The 21,603-nt window shown below is 36.6% G+C and overlaps 1 protein-coding gene across 1 annotated transcript in view; it reads left to right on the top strand.

The window, feature by feature from the left end:
• Positions 1-9,016, top strand: part of FABP2 (fatty acid binding protein 2) — a 31,640-nt gene extending 22,624 nt beyond the window's left edge. The window contains exons 2-5 of the mRNA XM_072810136.1: positions 4,996-5,083; positions 6,551-6,723; positions 8,190-8,297; positions 8,693-9,016. Coding sequence (XP_072666237.1) covers positions 5,017-5,083; positions 6,551-6,723; positions 8,190-8,297; positions 8,693-8,743 — 399 coding nt within the window. The 5' untranslated portion in view covers positions 4,996-5,016 and the 3' untranslated portion in view covers positions 8,744-9,016. The remainder of the gene's footprint in view (positions 1-4,995; positions 5,084-6,550; positions 6,724-8,189; positions 8,298-8,692) is intronic.
• The last annotated feature ends 12,587 nt before the right edge of the window (positions 9,017-21,603 follow it).

Here is a 21,603-nt window from a genome sequence, read left to right as displayed (position 1 = left end):
ACCTGACACAACAGAAAGAATCCACATTCAAGTGACCAGAGATTGAAAGAAGTTAAGTGTGTTCAGACCTTTGGATATAGTAAGGAATGGCAAGAGACAGGCAATAAGAGTAAAGGCCTCATAAGCCATGTTATGAATTTAGGTTGTACAATCCCCTGCAGCAAAGGGATAAGGATCACCAGGAGCTTCTGCTGATTTCCACTTCTTCCATACTACTCAGTGGTTAACATGGACTACAAGACCAGAGAAAGAGCATCTGCACCCACATGCACACATGTACCTGATCCACCCACTCTCCCAACTGCAGGACCCTAAGTCTTCTAGCTTTATCAGAAAAAGAAAAGAAAGAACTGTGTCGGCCCTCAGCTGGGTGGTTCAATTGTATCATCAGTAGGAGAGGTCTGTGGGGAACTTTGTCTATAGGGAATTTGGTCCATAGGTTCTGTATAATTTTTTCTAGGTGGGGTCCAGGTGAGTGATAAGAATTGAGAAGCTACAGAGTTGGGAAGCTGAAAAAGGAAAAGTATAATGTTAAAAATTTGATCTAGTCATTTGAAAAATCCAATGATGCCACTCCAAAGACAACAGGGACTGCCACTGATAAATGGAAGCTGAAAAATTTAACATGTCCATTCTGTTAGTAGGGTGGCATGAGTCCAAGTGCTATTTACTTACCTGATCCCATCCTGTTCCTCCTAGGAAACTCAAGGTGGCCAGGAGACAAGACTAAGTTTAGAAGACACTATTTTTTTTATTAATAATAAATTTATTTTTTATTGGTGTTCTATTTGCCAACATACAGAATAACACCCAGTGCTCATCCCGTCAAGTGCCCCCCTCAGCGCCCATCATCCATTCACCCACACCCTCCCGCCCTCCTCCCCTTCCACCACCCCTAGTTCGTTTCCCAGAATTAGGAGTCTTTATGTTCTGTCTCCCTTTCTGATATTTCCTACCCATTTCTTCTCCCTTCCCTTCTATTCCCTTTCACTATTATTTATATTCCCCAAATGAATGAGAACATATAATGTTTGTCCTTCTCTGACTGACTTATTTCACTCAACATAATACCCTTCAGTTCCATCACGTTGAAGCAAATGGTGGGTATTTGTCGTTTCTAATGGCTGAGTAATATTCCATTGTATACATAAACCACATCTTCGTTATCCATTCATCTTTCGATGGACACCGAGGCTCCTTCCACAGTTTGGCTATTGTGGACATTGCTGCTATAAACCTCAGGGTGCAGGTGTCCCGGCATTTCATTGCATCTGTATCTTTGGGGTAAATCCCCAACAGTGCAATTGCTGGGTCGTAGGGCAGAAGACACTATTAGGTGAACAAGCGCAAGAAGCCATTCTTTTATGTTTTTTAACTTAAATTCAATTAACCAACATATAGTACATCATTAGTTTCAGATGTAGTGTTCAATAATTTATCAGTTGCGTATAAAAAACCCAGTACTCATCACATCTTGTGCCCTCCTTAATATCCATCACCCAATTACCCATCCACCCCCCACATCCCCTCTAGCAACTCTTAGTTGTTTCCCAGAGTTGAGTCTCACATGGTTTGTCTCCTCTGATTTCTTCCCACTCAATTTTCCCTCCCTTCCTCTATGATCCTCTGTGCTGTTTCTTATATTCCACATATGAGTGAAACCATACTGTAATTGTCTTTCTCCAATTGACTTAAGCCATTCTTGTTTCTTCCTCCCTGTGGGACCCAGGAAATTTGACAAAAATCCCCTACCCCTGGACAAGCAGAGCAGGACTAATTTTGTGCTGCACCCGCCACCTCCTGTATGGCCCCTACATGACCTTATTGCTTAAGGCGCTGCCCCACCCTAGTCAAGCCGCTGGGCACACCCTAATCGGAAATTGGCTCAGTGATAGGCCAATTCAAATGGATACTTTAGGGTAAAATGTAATTCAATTGGCCACCTGCATGTGGACCGACAAGACTGTGCAACTTTCTGCGTATCCCATTGGCCACTGGCCCCTATAAAGCTGCTACGCCTCTTAGTCTTGGGGTCCAAGTCCCTGCTCCGCTGTGTCGGGTTATACTTGGACCCAAGCTCGAGCTTGTAAATAAACCCTCGTGTGTTTGCATCCGTGTCGGCTCCTTGGTGGTTTCTAGGATTCGCAATCTTGGGCACAACACTCCCCACCTTACTAACTGGGGCAGGCACTTTTATTTCAGTCATGAGATTACAGGGTAGATAGATACATTCCTAGAGGGACCAAAGCATCATGCTATATCCATAACAGGCAAATCCAAGTCATACCCAGTCCCAAGTTAATCATGAGTATAAGTCATGAAATACCCAAACAACTATTAGATGACTTTCTAATAAACATCAGAAAGACAGGGATTTTATTTATAAAAATTAAAGTGGCTTGGACCTAGCATCTATCTCAAAGTTTATTATGACTGTTGGAGTTTCTTTCTCAGAGAATGAGGGGAGAAAGATTTACTGAGGACTTGATGTCTACTTGAAGTCTTGCTCAGATGTGTGCTTTATATAATTTGTTAATAAACCCTATGTATTAGATTTTATTATTTTCTTCATTTTATACCTGAGGAAACTGAGACTCAGAGAAATAGAGCAATCTCACCAAGTTCCTGTACAGTAATGGGTGCTGGGCAGTATTGAAACTTAAGTCTTTTTGTTTCTAAACTACATCTTCATTTTACTGTACCACATTTCTATTCCAGTGACCAGATATAACTATTTTTCTAATCTAGAAAGAAATATTGGATCCATTATTCATGGCCTTCTAAATTCACAAATAAACCATAAGTAGTGGATTGATTACCTAAGAGACCAGTCCTTGACTTTAGGGTAACCATGAACTTTTCTACTCTTCTCAAGTTGAAAGTATACTACGATGATGGTTCCAAATGATGAAGTTTTCATTACCTTTGACAAAAGGGAGAAAAACAATGACAAGTAATTTTTTTTTCATAAGGTTAGCTACAAATGTAAAGGACTTCTATTATTCTAAAATTGCATTCTCTCTCTCTCAATATCCCTCTCCCTATCCCATTCTCTATGTTCTGATGTGTTTTTCCCCATTAATGAAATAATGGAGCTAACAGAAGGTCATTTGCTTTTTAAAGCACTTACTTGATAAAATAATAAGTGGGCAACTCCACTGAAAAAGTGCCCAATGGATGCAATCAAATAAAAAAAAACTAAGGGTGCCTGTGTGGCTTGGTTGGTTAAGTGTCTGACTCTTTATCTCATTTTGGTCTTTATCTCAGGGTTGTGAGTTCAACCCTGTGTTGGGTTCCATGCTGGGCATAGAGCCTACTTAAAACAGAAATTAAAAACTTAATTCTATTCCCCAATTTTCTATTCACATGTTAGATACATCCTTCCTCCAACCCTGAATAAAATTTTCGGCATGCTCTTTTGCTTCTCTAATGACCTTTAGTTGATAAGAGTTTCCCTGGTCACATTTATTCACAATAACTGTCTCTTTTTAGAAATTATATGTTCCAACTAGTTAATAATCAAAACTCTACACTTCAGAGTAATTTAATGTGTTTCCTCCACCAGCTCAATCCTGCTCCAGGCTCAAAGCCTGCAGTGGGGGAAAGGAGAGACATGTGATCTTCTTGTCTTTTTATCTTTTTAGCCTTGTCCCATATACATATTGAGTTTTAGTTTCTGATTGTACCAGGATTGGAGATGAGAGGGAATAAGAGCAAAACAAAGGAATAGTTTTAATTAATGACATAGCTGACATCTGATTTTGGTTTTCTCTGTACATGGCAGATGTTTAAAACTGATTCTCCTATGGAAGTTTTCGGGTTATCTAACTACACTTCTACATCTTAAAATTTTTCTCAGAGGCCTATCACCATTCAAGACCAAAGTAAAAACCTACTGAGTATCTACTATGTGCCATGCACTGTACCAGGTACCAGGATATTTACCAAACTCCTGGCAACCTAAAACACAATGCAAAAGAACATATTAGCAACATGAATAAATCTTCAGTCTCAATATTGTATTAACTTTAACTTTTTATTTATATTTGGTCATAAAATCTAACTTTACAAGGTAATTGCTATTGTAAAAAAGGGATAGGTCATTAATAGTCTCATATACCAGATGTTATTTGATATATGTTCTAAATTGTGTTACCTCCAATGTAGTGTGCACTTTGAACTTGTAAGCAGAAAATTTTATTTTCAGAGTATACATTCTAGTTCTTGAAATAAATGTACTCACAAATTGTAGTTGGAGACAGAATAAGTATTGTTTATCATGTTTTATAGTAGATTCCTGAACAACATGGGGATCAGGGGCATCAACCCCCCCATGTAGTCAAAAATCCTTATATAACTTTTGACTTCTCAAAAACTTAAATAGTCCACTGTTGACCAGAAGTCTTACTGGTAACATAGACAGTCAATTAACACATATTTTGGGCACCTGAGTGGCTCAGTGGTTGAACGTCTGCCTTTGGCTCAGGTTTTGTTCCTGGGGTCCTAGGATCAAGTCCCTCATTGGGCTCCCCATGGGAAGCCTGCTCTTCCCTCTGCCTATGTCTCTGCCTCTGTGTCCCTCATGAATAAATAAATAAAATCTTTTTAAAAAACAAAAAACTCCTACATATTTTGTATGTTATATGTATTACATACTGTATTCTTACAGTAAAGTAAGCTAGAGAAAATATTTAAAAAATAAGGAAGAGCAAATACATTTACAATATTGTATTGTATATATTGAAAAAAAATCCATATATATGTGGATCCATGCACTTCAAACCCATGTTGTTCAAGGGTCAACTGCAATTCAGTTGAATTTCAGGAGAGGAACTAAGAAATTTATAGAAAGATAAACTACAATGGCTGGGCATTAGTGTAGTTAGGTGACCTTTTAAACTTTAAACTTCCACATCACAGTATGAAGTTGGTTCTAAGATAAGAAAATAGAATAAATTGTCTCCTAAGGACAGACCTGAATCTCTGATTGCTTAGAGGCTGACTCAACTGGAGATCATGGCTTTTGATGGTACTTGGAAGATAGACCGGAATGAGAACTATGACAAGTTCATGGAAAAAATGGGTAAGGGCTTATTTCTTTAGTGGCTTGTTATTTTGTTCCTTACAGACATTTTTCTAATTCCTTCTAAACCTCAGGGTTTAGGGAATGGTTCCTGTTCTGATGGTGAGGATCCAGGATGTGTGATGGCTCAGAGTAGGGAAAATAATATTCTTACTTCTTATATTAGTAAAACTACCTAGTCTTTGTAGTGGGAGAAAAGATTCTTTGAGTTCTCTGAAACAGAAAAGATCCAGGTATGTTTCATTCTTCAACTGCTGTTTGTGCCTATATTATTGAAAACTGGTATTTTTTTGGTTTAGAGAGCAAAACCTGGAAGTGCATAATGAAAAATTCAAAACTCTAAAATATGGAAGTGCATTATGAAAACTTCAAAACTTTGAGGATGGAAAACTAGAGGGTGGAAAAACAAAGATCATATAGTAGAGTAATGGAAAAAAGTTCTATAATAATTGGCAGTTCTAAATAAATTGGACTTAATTCTCATTTCCTCCGACATACAAAATTTGGGGAATAATCTTATGTTTCCATGTGGTTTCTCTGTGGGTTTTAATTTAACTAACTTGGGATGCCTGGGTGGCTCAGGGTTCGGCATTTGCCTTCAGCCCAGGGCATGATCCTAGAGACCCAGGATCAAGTGCCACATCAGGCTCCCTGCATGGAGCCTGCTTCTCTCTCTGCCTGTGTCTCTGCCTTTCTCTCTCTCTCTCTCTCTCTCTCTGTGTCTCTCATGAATAAATATTTAAAAATTAATAATAATTTAACTAACTTTAATAGCTATTCTAATACCCTGGCAGCTCATACACTGCACAGGATGTGCAAACAAATTGGAGTCATTCCCCAAAAACAAAATTTGCATCAATTATATCTTATAGTTCCAGAATTCCATGTTGAAATTTATGGGATTTGTACATTCTTACAATAATAAATTTCACTGAAATCTTTGCCAATTTTCTCGTTTTTGTGAGAGAAATGAAACACAAAGCAAAGAGAATTATTAAGTTCAAATTTTTAAAGCCATTATGGAAAAAAATAAATAAAGCCATTATGAAAAGTCAAAAAAAGTTTAAAAAATACTGTTTATGCAGAATTAAAGTTCCTTATAAATATATTAATATATTAAATCCTATGTTCTACATTTCTGGAACTTAGTTTACTTAACATTGAAGCAAAAAGTTTGATAATTGTATTAAAATTACTCAATTCAAGATTCAATTCTGTTTTTCATTTAATTTTTCATAAGTTTTGGAAAGATAGTTTGAATCACTAGTCTTGATTTGACTAAGCTTGAAATTTTTTTGCAACAGGCAATCTGAATGCTCTTGTGCAAAGGCAATGCTATCAGGTTTTCCTTCCCACCCTCAAAATATACATAAACAAATAAAATAGAACTTTTTGAAATAAACACTTTCTATGGCATTTTGACTTTATTTTTATTTTTATGTTATTCCAACATCTTTTGCTTTGCAGGTATTAATGTGGTGAAAAGGAAGCTTGCAACTCATGACAATTTGAAACTGACAATTACACAAGAAGGAAATAAATTCACCGTCAAGGAATCAAGCACTTTTCGTACCATTGAAATTGTTTTTGAGCTTGGTGTCACTTTTAATTACAGTCTAGCAGATGGAACTGAACTCACTGTAAGAAACTTTTTTACAAGCAATGTATTCTTGATTTATCTACATGATACTAAAATAGTATGTTTCTGTCCCTGGATAGATTTAATGTTAAGCCTCCTTCATTTACTGAAGCAGTCAATAGAGTCTATCCACATTACATGCCGCACAAATTGGTAGGATATTTAAATCTAATATTTTTATTTTCGTATCTGTATGAATAAGAATAAGAATTAGAAAAACATCCTTCAGAAAATTAAGTATAGACCTATTATTTATAAAGAAAACTAAAGCTCAGTATTTTCAACTTAACTTACATGATAGCAACAAAAGCTTTTAGATTTATCTAAAACATAATAGTCATTAATAAATACACTGAAATAATAAAATAAATGAATAAATTAGTTAATGAATGAGTGGCCAAATGGAAAAATCTGACGCTACATTGTAGGTTATTGGGAATATACTATCTATCTATCTATCTATCTATCTATCTATCTATCTATCTATTTATTTATTGGAAGGTGATATTTGCATTTGTGTCCTGGAAGTCAGAAGCCCCTTTGCACTACCCCCCCCCTTCTTTTTAAGATTCTATTTATTTATTCATGAGAGACAGAGAGAGAATGAGGCTGAGACACAGGCAGAGGGAGAAGCAGACTCCATCTATGCAGGGAGCCTGATGTGGGACTCAATCCTGGGACCCTGGGATCCCGTGCTGGGTGTGAAAGCAGGCGCTAAACCGCTGAGCCACCCTGGTGTCCCGGGAATATACCTTTTAATGTTTAAGACAAGAAATTTTAGGTAGTGATGTTTTTCAACTGGCTTTTTAAAATCTTTTTTGTCCTCAGGATATTCTAGTTAAATTATATGTTTGTAATGACAAATTGTCAAATATTTGATCAATTGTGGCCATTTATTTATTTATTTATTTTTGAAGATTTTATTTGTAAGCAATCTCTACACCCAACATGGGGCTCAAACCTATAACCCTAAGATCAAAAGTTGCACACTCCACTGACTGGGCCAGCCAGGCACCCGGACTTTTTAAATTATTACAACAATAATAAAATTAAAACATATACAAAGTTGTTAGGCTCTTTATGAAACTAAGTTGAGCCATGACTAAATTTAGGACACTCTTTTTAACATGAAAGATTTAGAAAAGGGAGGCATTGCTCATCTACCTTAATATTTAGCATTTGGAAACGAGTGAGACTAGCATAATGGTTACCAGCATGTACTCTAGAGCCCCAAAAGCCTAGGTTCAATCCTGGCTCTGTGACTTTAAGTGAACTACTATGTCTCAGTTTTCTCAACCATAAAACGGAGATAGTGATATCCACTTTATAAGGTCATTGTGAAGACTGAGAAGTAGACCTATAAAACGCAGAACAGTGTTTGACATATGGAAGACTCTATTTTTTTTCATATGTAAGACTCTAAAAAAAGCTATTTGGTATTATTTTTTTTTTATTTTATATTTATAGGGTACTTGGAACTTAGAGGGAAATAAACTTGTTGGAAAATTCAAACGGGTAGACAATGGAAATGAACTGAATGCTATCCGAGAAATTATAGGTGGTGAACTTGTGCAGGTGAGTTATAAAAAGATTATAGCTATTTTTTAAAGACAAAAGTAATTACATAATAATTATTTTGTATTTTGATTGCTGAGTTATATCTTTAACAAATAAAGTATTACCTTTCTCATAAATCTTATTTTTAAAAGATAGGTATTTTCTATTGCCTATTTCTTGAAGAGAACTTATATAGATGTAAAATATATCAATGACAATTTTAACTAAAAATATGTGACTAAAAACCAAAAGCCATGTTTTTAAGTGGTATATCCTGTATCTGTATAAAATGTTGCTATCAAGACTAAGAAAAAAATACTATATCATTTCAAAGCTATAATAATACTAATATTTTCCTTAATTGAACCTTAAATCTTATGACAAATCCTTCTATGTTTGTTAACACCTTTCAGACTTACACATATGAAGGAGTAGAAGCCAAGAGGATCTTCAAAAAGGAATGAGCTTTGTTCTTGGAGCACAGCCCAGAACACAAATTGAATGGAAAATCTATATTATACCAAAACTGTTTTTCCCTTCCTGATTAGTCCTTTTGTAAACATAACCAGTGACTCATACTTCCAGTCTTGCCAAGGCAAAAGAAGTAAAAACTAATTACGATTTAATTTGTTTTACATTCTCTAAAATGTACAATTATTGCTCTATTGGTGTTCTAAAGGAATGTGTAACATTTTTAATAACAGATGAATAAACTCTGTTTCCACATTGCCTTATAAGTAGCTTCTCCTTTAAAAAAATAACTATATGACATATATATTGATTAACGATACGGCTGTTGTTTTTCTTTTCACATTTGATAAACTAAAAAGATAAACAGCATGGGAGGCAGTCTTTAAAATCTTACACTGGTCATGACTTTCAGCAGAAACTGCAGGCCAAAAGAAAGTCGCAGGATATACTTAAAGTGCTGAAAGGGAAAAACTTAACAACCAAGAACACTCTTCCCCACGAGGTTATCATTCAGAATTAATTAAAGGTGAGATAAAGAGTTTCCCAGATAAGCAAAAACTAAAGGAGTTCATCACCACTAAAACCAGCCTTACAAGAACTGTTAAAGGATCTTCTTTAATTGGAAAGGAAAATGTCATAACTAGAAATAAGAAAACATATAAAAGAAAAAAATCTCACTAGTAAATATATGTTCAAGATAGTGGATCAGCCACTTAGAAGCTAGTATGAAAGTTAAAAACCAAAAATAGTAAAAATAACTATAACTAAGTAGTTAAAAATATACAAAATAAAAAGATAATAAAATCTGACATCAAAAAAAAATCTGACATCAAAAACATGGAGAGAGGTTAAACATGCAGTGCATTTATTTATTTATTTATTTACAAGATTTTATTTATTTATTTATTCATGAGAGAGACACAGAGAGAGGCAGAGACATAGGCAGAGAGAGAAGCAGGCTCCCTGTGGGTAGCCCAATGCAGGACTCGATCCCAGGATCCTGGGATTACAACCTGAACCAAAAGGCAGACGCTCAACAACTGAACCACTCAGGTATCCCAAATATGTAGTGCTTTTAGATTCACTGGAACTTGAGCAACTATCAGCTTAAAATAAACTTCTGTATAAATAGATCAACATAGATAAAACTCATGGTAACCACAAGCCTAAAACTTGTAACAGATAACAAAAAAAAAAAAAAAAAAAGAAAGAAAAGAAAAAGAGAGAGAGAGAGAAAAGAATCCAAACTTAACACTAAAGAAAACTGTCATACTATAGGGGAGAAGGCAAAGAGTGGAAGAAGTAAACAAAGAAGAACTACAAAAACAACCAGAAAACAAATAACAAAATGGCAATAAGTACATACCTACCAATAATTACTTTAAATATAAATGGATGAGATCCCTGGGTGGCTCAGTGGTTTAGCGCCTGCCTTTGGCCCAGGGCGTGATCCTGGAGTCCTGGGATTGAGTTCCGCATCGGCTCCCTGCATGGAGCCTGTTTCTCCCTCTGCCTGTGTCTCTGCCTCTCTCTCTCTCTCTGTGTCTCTCACGAATAAATAAATAAAATCTTTAAAATAAATAAATAAATATGGACTAAATGCTCCAATAAAAAGATATAGGTTGGCTGGATGGATAAAAATAGAAGACTACCAATATGATGTCTACAAGAGACTCACTTCAGATCTAAGACACACAGAGACTGAAAGTAAAGATAGAAGAGATGGAAAAAGATATTCCATGTAAATGGAAATGAAAAAAAGCTAGAGTAGCAATACTCATATTAGATAAAATCAGCTTTAAAACATGGGATCCCTGGGTGGCGCAGCGGTTTAGCGCCTGCCTTTGGCCCAGGGCGAGATCCTGGAGACCCGGGATCTAATCCCATGTTGGGCTACCGGTGCATGGTGCCTGCTTCTCCCTCTGCCTATGTCTCTGCCTCTCTCTCTCTCTGTGACTATCATAAATAAATAAAAATTTAAAAATAAAATAAAACAAACATAGTGACAAAAGACAAAGAAGGACATTATGACAAAGGGGTCAATCCAAAAATCAATTAATTTGTAGATATTAATGCACCCAACATAGGAGCACCTAAATATATAAAGCAACAGAGAAATTGACAGTAATACAATAATAGTAGGGAACTTTAACACCCTATTTACATCATCAATACATAGATCACCCAGGCCAAAAAATAAAAATAATAAAAATAAGGAAAGAGTGACTTAAAACAATACACTAGATGAGAAGGACATAGTTTTACACAGAACACTTCATCTAAAAACTAGAGAATATACATTCTTTTCAGGTGTACATGGAATATTCTCCAGGATTGACCACATGTTAGGCCACAAAAAAATACATCTCAATAAAATCAAGAAGATTAAAATTGTGGCAAGCATCTTTCCTGGCCACAGCATGTAATTTCTTCAATTACCAGAAGAAAACTGGAAAAGACACAAACATGTGGAGATCAAACAGCATGCTACCAAACAATCAGTGGGTCAATGAAGAAAATAAATGGAATAAAAAACACCTTGAAAACGGAAACACAATGTTTCAAAATCTATGGGACATAGCAAAAAGCAGTTCTAAGAAGGAAGTTCATAGCAATACAGGCCTACCTCAAGAAATAAACAAAATAATCCCAAATAAACTATCTAACTTTACACCAGAAACTAGAAAAACGAAGAAAGATAACAAACAAAGCACAAAGTTAGTAGAAAGAAAGAAATAATAAAAGACCAGAGTGGAAATAAATTAAATAGAAACAAAACAAATAGAAAAGATCAATGAAACTAAAAGCTAGTTTTTTGAAAAGATAAACAAAATCAATAACTCTCTAGCCAGTCTCATCAAGAAAAAACACAGAGGGCCCAAATAAAATCAGAAAATAGAAATTACAACTGACACCACAGAAATATAAATGGTCACAAGAGACTACTATGAATAATTATACACCAATAAAATGGAAAACCTAGAAGAAATTAACAAATTCCTTGAAACACACAACCTTGTAACACCAAATCATAAAGACAAAGAAAACCTGAGGAGACTGGTTACAAGTAATGAAATTGATTCAGTAATTTTAAAACTCCCAACAAACAAAAGTCCAGGACCAGATGTCATCACAGGTGAGTTCTACCAAACATTTTAAAAAGAGTTAGTACCTATCCTTCTCAAATTATTCCAAAACAATTGAAGAGGAAGGAGTGCTTCCAAACTCATTTTCCAAGGGCAGCATTACCCAATACCAGAACCAGACACAAGAAAAGAAGAAAATTATAGGCATATATCACTGAAAACTGTAAAACACTGATGAAAGAAATTGAAGCTGAAACATGCAAATGGAAAAATATACAGTGCTCATAGATTGGAAGAATTAATATTGTTTAAATGTCCATACTACTCAAAGAAATTTACAGATCCAAAGCAATACCCATCAAAATAGCAAGTTCATTTTTCCTAGAACAAAAACAAAAACAAAAAAATTCTAAAGTTTATTTGAAATGACAAAGACCCCAAATAACCAAAGCAGTCTTGAGAAAGGAGAACAAAGCTGGAGGTATCATGCTCCCTGATTTCATACTATACTACAAAGCTATAGTAATCAAAACAGTAGGGTACTGACATAAGAACAGACACATAGATTAATGGAATAGAATAGAGAGCCCAGAAATAAACCCATGTGTATATGGTCAATTAATCTATGAGAAAGTGGGCAAGAACACACAATGGGGAAAAGACATCCTCTTCAATAAATGCTGTTGAGAAAACTGGATAGGTACATGCAAAAGAATGAAACTGGACCACTATCTCACATATTAAAGACTTCAATGCAAGATTTGAAACCATAAACGTAGAAAGAAAGAAAACATAGGCTGGAAACCCTTTGACATTGGTCTGAGAAATATTTTTTTAAACTAGTCTCCTCAGGCAAAAGCAACAAAAGCTAAAATAAATAAATAGGGTTACATCAAAGCAAAAAGCTTTTGCACAAAGAAGGAACAATATGAAAATGCAACCTATTGACTGGGAGAAGATATCTGTAAATCATACATCTGATATGGGGTTAACATTCAAAATACATATAATTTACACAACTTAATATAAAAAAACCCAACCTGATTTAAAATTGAGCAGAGAAACTGAATAGACATTTTTCTGAGGAAGACTTACAGATGGTAAACAGGCACATAAAAAGATGTTCAACATCAGGGAAATGCAAATCAGAGAACTGTAGATCAAAACCACAACTTTACCTCACATCTGTCAGATTGGTAATTATTAAAAACACAAAAAATAAATGTTAGCAAAGCTATAGGGAACCCACATACACTGTTGGTAGGAATGTAAACTGGAGCAGCTACTGTAGCAAAGAGCGTGGAGGTTCCCCTCCAAAATTTAAAATAGAACTACCATATGATTCAACAATTCCTCTTCTTGGTTTATCCAAAGAAAACAAAAACACCAATGTGAGGGGATATATGCACCTCCACATTCACTGCAGCATTATTTACAATAAGCAATATATGGAAACTATCAATAGATGAATGGATAAATAAGATGTGGTGTACACACACGCACACACACACACGCAGTGGAATATTACTCAACTATAAAAAGAATAAAATTTTATAATTTGTGACATGGATGGATGTAGAGGGTATTATGCTAAATGAAATAAGTCATACGGAGAAAGACAAATACCGCGTCATTTCACTTATTATGTAGAACCTAGGAAATAAAACAAACATAAAACAGAAATAGTCATAAATAATAAAAAATAAACTGTTGTTTACCAGAGTTGGGAGAGGTGTTGAGGGGTGGGCAAAATAAGTAAAAGGAATTAGGAGGTACAAACTTCCAGTTATAAAATAAATGTCATAGGAATGTAACATACACAAAGAGAATATAGCCAATAATACTGTATTAACTTTGTATGGTGACAGTAACTAGACTTACTATGGGGATCATTTCTTTTTCTTTTTTTTTTTTAAGATTTTATTTATTTATTCAGGAGAGACACAGAGAGAGAGAGGCAGAGACATAAGCAGAGGAAGAAGCAGGCTCCTCACAGGGAGCCCGATGTGGTACTCGATCCAGGACTCCAGGATCATGCCCTGGGCAGAAGGCAGGCGTTCAGCCGCTGAGCCACCCAGGTGTCCCGGGTGACCCAGGGGGCCATTTCATAGTGTATAAAAAATATGGAATCACTATGATACATACTTTAAATTAATAGGATACTGTATGCCAATTATACTTCAATAAAAATAAATCTTGCACTGGTTGTAAATATCTTCCTTAGAAACATTATTATAAAAACAATACATCTTCAACCAGAACTCAGAAATAAGAAAAGCAATCACAAAATAAATATTTCCATAACCTACAATCCAGAGATAATCGCTATTTTGATTTTGACACTTATCCTCCTGGTCCCCTTCTCTGGATGTAGATATGTATACTTCCCCATAAATACTACTCGGAATAAAATTATGGGAAATAAACAAACAATGTACTAAGTTAAAGAATTCTATTGTATTTTTCTACACTAGTGATTCCCAGACCTGGCTGAGACTCAGGACCACTGGAGAAACTTAAATTTTTTTGTTTTCTTGCTCTCTACTGTTAACCTACTAGACACAATCTCTGAAAATAGAACCAGAGATTTCAGAGAGCTCCCAAGTGGCTCTGCTGCAGCAGGTCTGCTAACCAGTCTTTGAGAACAGCCGGACAATCAGATACCAAAATATCACTTTCAACTGCTACCCCCCTCTCCTTTTTTTCCCCATAAACACTGATTCTGATGTTTGGCTAGGGCCCCCAAAAGTTTCATTTCCTCATATTCTCACACAGTGTGCTAAGTTACATACTTCAGGCAACTACATTCTAAAAAGATGGGTATTAAGGGGTGGAGAGGGGAATCAACGTTTTTAGCATTTAACTCTATGAACTTTTGTTTTAAATAATTCTTTTTCATATGAAGGTAGCAGCTAACATTTACATAGTTCTTACCAAGTATCAGGCACTGTTCTAAGTGTTACATACATATGGCAGATACATTACAGTGTGGGAAGGAAAACAATTGAGTACATGATGAAAAGAAAATGATTAGAGAATATGTAATCTTTTGCAAAAGTAAGAACTTAAATCCATGTTTATTTTTTTAAGATTTTATTTTATTTTTTTAAGATTTATTTATTTATTTATGAGAGAGAGAGAGAGAGGCAGAGACACAGGCAGAGGGAGAAGCAGGCTCCATGCAGGGAGCCCGATGTGGGACTCGATCTGGGGTCTCCAGGATCAGGCCCTGGGCTGAAGGCAGCGCTAAACCGCTAAGCCACCTGGGCTGCCCCCTACTGTTCATTTTATAACTGCATTAAAGACTATACATAGAAAATGGTAATTACTTAGAGTTTCACTTTTTTAAAAAAATAAAAGTTCAAAGTACTTTTATCTCTAATCTTCTCTACATATGTGAAATAGAAAAAAGGCAGGCATTAATCTCATTTGAAAGTGGAGAAGCTAAGGCATAAAGAAGTTTATTAGCTTGTCTAATGTTGTACAGAGTCCATAATGAACGGAGGAATTAAATGTACCTTTTGACTTTCAATCCAGTACATTATGATCTACACTATTACCCAGCTTGTTATAAACAAAACACCTCAAGAAAAAAATGCCCCTTCATTCCTTAGTGGCACCCAAGAATAGCACTCAAAATGAGTCAAGTCAGACAGTAAAATAATGGCAATTAAGTGGTTAGGTACTTACTGATTTCCAGCTTTACTGCAGGTTCACATTTTCCACAATTTATATCCTTTCCAGTATTACATTTCCACTATTTATTAGTATTAGAGATCCACCTGTCATTTGCTAATGGAGTGCCATTGCCATCAACCCTCTTTGAAAACCTGACCTTAATGTTATGTCAACCTGACTGACCGAGGGAGGGTGCCAGACTCAAGAACAGCCAATCTATCATAATTTGGCCAGTTTATAACCTCCGTGCAGAGAGAACACTTCAACTAACTGAACCTAGAAGAATCTCTCTTGGGACGCCTGGCTGGTTCAGTCAGTAGTGCATGCAACTCTTGATCTTGAGGTTGTGAATTCAAGTCCCATTTCTGGTCATAGAACTTACACCAAGGAAGGAAGGAAGGAAGGGAGGGAGGGAGGGAGGGAGGGAGGAAGGAAAGACGGACGGACTTCTCTTTAGGAAGTTTGAATTTGAGAAATATAAAATTTGTAATTGGTAGGAATGAAAAAGGTTTAAAGATGACAAAGAGGGCAGACAGTAAATAAAAGTCATGAGGATCCAAAAGAATGAGCAAACAGAAAGCAAAAAGGACAGTCAGAAGTAGTTGAAATAGTAAAAGCGGAAATACTTACACATGAAATACGTATCTGGGATTTGCTTCAATTTGCTTTTTCTTCAATCTAGGGGTGGGGAGTCAGGTTAGGAGGGTGTAATATGTGAAACAAGATTGGTTACAAGTTAACAATTGTTACAGCTGTTGAAAAGTACCTAACACATGATAGTTTCATTAGGTGCACTAGGAACAGGGGAATTCATTATACTTTTCTCCCTATGTTTGTACATATTTGAAATTCTCCATAACACAAAGTTAAATATATAATACTTAAATACATGTATAACTCCAGAAGCTAACCCCTTCCGATCACTTCCACTTACTAAAATCTTGGTCTGAATCACGATTGCCTTCCCCATGGATTAATGTAATTCCCCTAAAAAGTCTCCCAACCTCTACTTTCCTTTCCTCACCCCCTTAGTCTGTTTTTCATGCAGCCAGAAGGATCCTTTAAAAATCTAAATCATGGGCACCTGGGTGGCTCAGTGGTTGAGTGTCTGCTTGTGGCTCAGATTGTGATCCCAGGGTCCTGGGATCAAGTCCTGCAGCTGGCTCCCTATTCCTATGTCTCTGCCTATCTCTCTGTGTCTCTCATGAATACATATGTAAATAAAATCTTTAAAAAATAATAAAAAAAGAAAAATCTAAATCGGATTATGTTACTCTGACAAAAAACCGCAGTGTCTCCCATTTCATTCAGAGAAAAAGCTTATCTCCTTACAGTGCCCACAATCAGGTCCTCTATTTAGCTGACATGCATTCCTGTTTTCATGGATTGTCCAGGGGAATCCCAAGTGGAGGAAACATCCTGGAGCAAAAGTCCTAAAGCAACAGCCAAGCTTGGTCAAGTTGAAGAACGTAAGAAGTCTAGTAAGAGATTATTTTAGATTATCTAGAGCTGACCAAAAATTAGGAGCAATATTCAGGAAATGCAGGCTGACTCAGCATTCCTAGAACTCAGGAATGATGTGGTAAAAAGAAAATGGATTTTGGAATCCTACAGAGGCACTTCAGCTCTCATCTTCCTACTTACTAAAAGTCAAGTTCTGAGCCTCATTTTTTCTTACTTGAAAAATGAGGAAAAAAGTAATGATTTTCTAAGATTGTTTTTAATTGAGGCATGATATATAAAACATCTAACATGATGCAAAGCATATAGTATAATGTATATATGTAATATGAACCTGTGCCCTTCTCTTGTAGAGAAAACAAAACAAAGCAGTCTTGATTGAATAGACAAGAAAATTCTTTTCTCAAAATATCCCTCACCAAGCCTATGCGGTAGAGTGAGTGTTGGCCTGGCAGGTGAGAACTCTTAGTTCTGGTTCTAGTCTGACACAGCTAGGGACTTTGGGTGAACCACTTCATCTCTTCAGAATTGAGTTCAATTATTTATTTATTTTTTTTAAGTAAGCTCTATGCCCTATGTGCAGCTTGAACTCATGACGCCTAAGAGTCACATGCTCTACCAACTGAGTCAGCCAGCCAGGTGCCCTGGTTTAGTCATCTTTAAAATAAGGCAATCGGGCTAGATTATCTCTAGTTCTCTCACAGTACTAAGATTCTATGATATCTGGGGGCCCCTGGGTGGCTCAGTTGGTTAAGCATCTGGCTCTTGATCTCATCTCAGGTCTTGATCTCAGGGTTGTGAATTTAAGCATTGGGCTCCATGTTGTGTGGAGCCTACCAAAAAAAAAAAAAAAAAAAGGAAAGAAAGAAAGAAAGAAAAGAAAACTCTATGATGTCTGCATAACATTAAGTGATTCTTCCTTTAAGTAGCCCTTTGGTGTGTGTCACAGGACAGCATGGCACTGCAATAGCAGAGGGTGGAGTGGGCAAAGAAAGATACCTTTTAAGTTCATAAAAGCATAGCTGGCTTCATGCATGTGTGTCCTATGTGGGCTCAGAAGGGCCTTTGTGTTTGGCCTAACGTGCTGCTGTTACGGTCTTAAAACTCTCAATACATTTTGAACAAGAAGACTACATTTTTATTTTACACTGGGCCCTGCAGATTATGTGGCTGGCCCTGTTCCTATGAACTATGAATAAGTGTAAAACATATTTCCTGTGAGAAAATAGAGACTGGCAGCAAGAGATCCCTTGGAACCTAAAGAGAGGTGACTGGGGGAGAAAGTAAGTGGGAGGAGTAGGAGAGCAAGAGCACTGTGGATGGATATTTCAATTTATGAAATGTTTCTTTACCGTGGGCTACTTGCTTTCCCTGAATAAGACTGCCATCTACTGGTCAATGACATAAACTCTTTCAAAGACTTCAACGCAGGGTCTTTGCATTTCAGTGTCCCAAGGTTGATGGAGAATGGTTTGAGAGAGAACATATTTTGCAGTTAAAACCAATAATTATTAAGTGCTTCCACAGTTCCAACTTCCAAACTAAAGTAATAACAAAGACAGATCTTTTCTATCCCTCTGAGCAATCTCTTACAGCTTTTTTTTATTCAACAAAAACCCACAAATTTTATTTTTAATATTTTATTTGACAGAGAGAAAGAGAGAGAGAAGCAGGCTCCCCACTGAGCAGAGAGCCCAATGTGAGGTCAATCCCAAGACCCTGGGATCATGACCCTGATCAGACATTAACCAACTGAGCCACCCAGCCTCCCCCCCACCAAACAAATTTTAAAAAGTAACTGTTCCAGAAATCAAATGTTCAGTGATGAACACCATTAGTAGAGATATTTAGGTCACTAAGAATATCGAATGAATTCAAATTCTCAAGTTTATCTTACATCTGAATCAGAATACTTAGAATAACATCCTCTTTTTAGGGACAGAGTTATATTTTTATATTCAGTGTAAGCTAATGTGAAGGTGGTATCTATCTATGACCTTGAGGCCCAATGGGCTGCCTTCAGGGTGTTGGGTGAGGCAGACATTACTGAGAATCATTTGGAAAAAAAGAGAAAGCAAGGCTGTGGCAGAGGATGAAGAAAGTTAGGGGACATGAAGAAAATTAATAGTCACCCATAAAGAACAGTGTTCCAGGGGGCTTCTCATCATAGAATATGTTTTTCCTAAAATGCCTGATTATATGGCCTTTCTGGAATTCCAGGACGCCTAATTTCCACTTGAGATTCTTTTCATTCTTATTTTCATCTGTAACCAGACATGAAAAAGCTAGTTCCCAAGGCCTACAAAATCTTCAAAATACGAATTTGTTTCAAAATACTAAGAGGAAACTGTAAAATATAAACAAACAATGTTTTATTCATGGAACACAGCACTAATTCAGATGCAGTTCAATACAAGTCTTTACTACCACTACAAGTTAACATCTAATGGTGTTTAAAATTTTATGGTAGGTATTGTTCAAAGTGCTTTATAAAAATCAGCTCACATTAATCCTTTTTTTTTTACATTAATCCTTATCACAACTCTGTACAATAAGAACTAGTATTACTGTCCTCTTTTTACAGATGAGGAAACTGAGTCAGAGAATGGTTATATAACTTGGCCAAGGTCAACAGCCAGTAAGTGGCTGTACTAGGATTTGAACCCATGCAGTCTGGTTCTAGAGTCTATGTGTCCTAGAGTCCAGATTCAATTTTTTTCCCCCCCGCCCCCCGCCCCCGCGCGTCGCCCCGCCCCCCCCCCTTTTTTTTTTCCCAGATTCAATTTAATTTAATGTGCTTATGCAGGTAAATTTTCTTCCAAAATATCATTCAGCAAATATTTATTGAGCATTTATTATGTGCAGGTGCTGACCTACCTGTTAGAGATATAACAGCGATCAGAACAAAACAAAAAGATCCCTGTTTTCATGGAGGGGATATAGATGATATGAGAAGCAAAATACAAGATACATTAGATGGTATAAATGCTATGGAGAAAATAAAGCCAGGAAGAAGGAAGGGGAATGCCAGGGGTGACACTATGGGTACAATTTTAAATAAGGTGTTCAAGGACGTAGCCTGAGTAGGTGATATTTGAGCAACAACCTGAAAGAAGTGAGGGAATGTATCACTCTAAGTATGCCTTATATGATATTTGGTAGAGTAAGAGCCCTGGGTTTGGATCCTTGGACTCACGAAAGTACTAAAATAGCCCTGGAGTTACATTTAGGAACTCTGGGATTGCGATATAAAGAGCCTAAGTAGCACATTCTATGAGAGCTCCAAGTTGCTAGTTTAGGAAGGGCAGAATAATGCTATTGAATGAACATTATTAAACAAGCAACAGCCTCTTCATTTATTTTGAGCTGGAATTTGTGTAGGATTGCTTCGTGACTTGGCAATGTTGAAAACTTCATGGAATCATTCTTCCCAGTTTCTTTCTTTCTTTTTTTTTTATTTTTTATTTATTTATGATAGTTACACACACAGAGATAGGCAGAGACACAGGCAGAGGGAGAAGCAGGTTCCATGCACCGGGAGCCCGATGTGGGATTCAATCCCGGGTCTCCAGGATCGCGCTCTGGGCCAAAGGCAGGCGCCAAACCGCTGCGCCACCCAGGGATCCCCTCTTCCCAGTTTCTAAAGTTAATACACTATTTTACTCTGTCTGGGTTACCAACTGGTGTAGTATATTCTAGAGTTTTTGGGTGGAGTATCTCATATATGTCTATTAGGTCTAATTGATGTATAGTGTTGTTCAAGACCTTGTTTTCTTCTTATTTTTTTAAATGATTTCATTCATTTATTTTAGAGAGAGAGAGAATAAGTGGGGAGCGGGGCTGAGGGAGAGAGTATCTCAGACTCTGCACGTGGGGCTCGATCTCATGATCCAGAGATCATGACCTGAGCAGAAACCAAGTCAGATGCTTTATCAATTGAGCCATCCAGGAGCCCCAAGACCTCAATTTTCATACTGATCTTCTGTCTAGATGTTTTACTCATTATTGAAAGTAAGGTATGGAAGTTTCTTTTTTTTTTTTTTTTTTAAAGATTTTATTTATTTATTCATGAGAGACAGAGAGAAAGAGGTTGAGGCAGAGACACAGGCAGAGGGAGAAGCAGGCTCCATGCAGGGAGTCTGATGTGGGACTCGATCCCAGAACTTCAGGATCATGCTCTTGGTTGAAGGCAGGCTCTCAATTGCTGAGCCACCCAGGTATCCCATATGGAAGTTTCTAACTATTACTGTAGAATAGGCTATTTCTCCCTTTAATTCTGTACTAATCTTCTTCATATTGATTCATTTTGATTCAGCATTTGCTTCATTGCTGCAAACCTTTGACTATAACCCAGAGTTCTGACAAATTTGCTTCAAATAGTTTCTGCTTATTTTTCAATGTTCCTGGATGCTAGGCATAGCCTATTTCACCAATGTGAACATGGGTCTCCCAAGGTGACTTTTTGACACAGCTCTCACTAGAGCAGAAAAAAATAATTGTTTTCTAACAGGACATATTTATAGATATGAACATAAAAGCTGACCTTCTCCAGTAGGGGTTTGAAGCCTCATTCCCTGCATCTAGCTCTTTCATTTCATGTCAGCCCTTGAGGAATCCTAGAACTCCAT

The sequence above is a fragment of the Canis lupus genome, chromosome 33, assembly GCF_048164855.1.
Source record: "Canis lupus baileyi chromosome 33, mCanLup2.hap1, whole genome shotgun sequence".
Lineage (NCBI taxonomy): Eukaryota > Metazoa > Chordata > Mammalia > Carnivora > Canidae > Canis > Canis lupus.
Note: the sequence above shows the minus strand (reverse complement) of the source record. Positions and strands in the feature narration are given on the sequence as shown.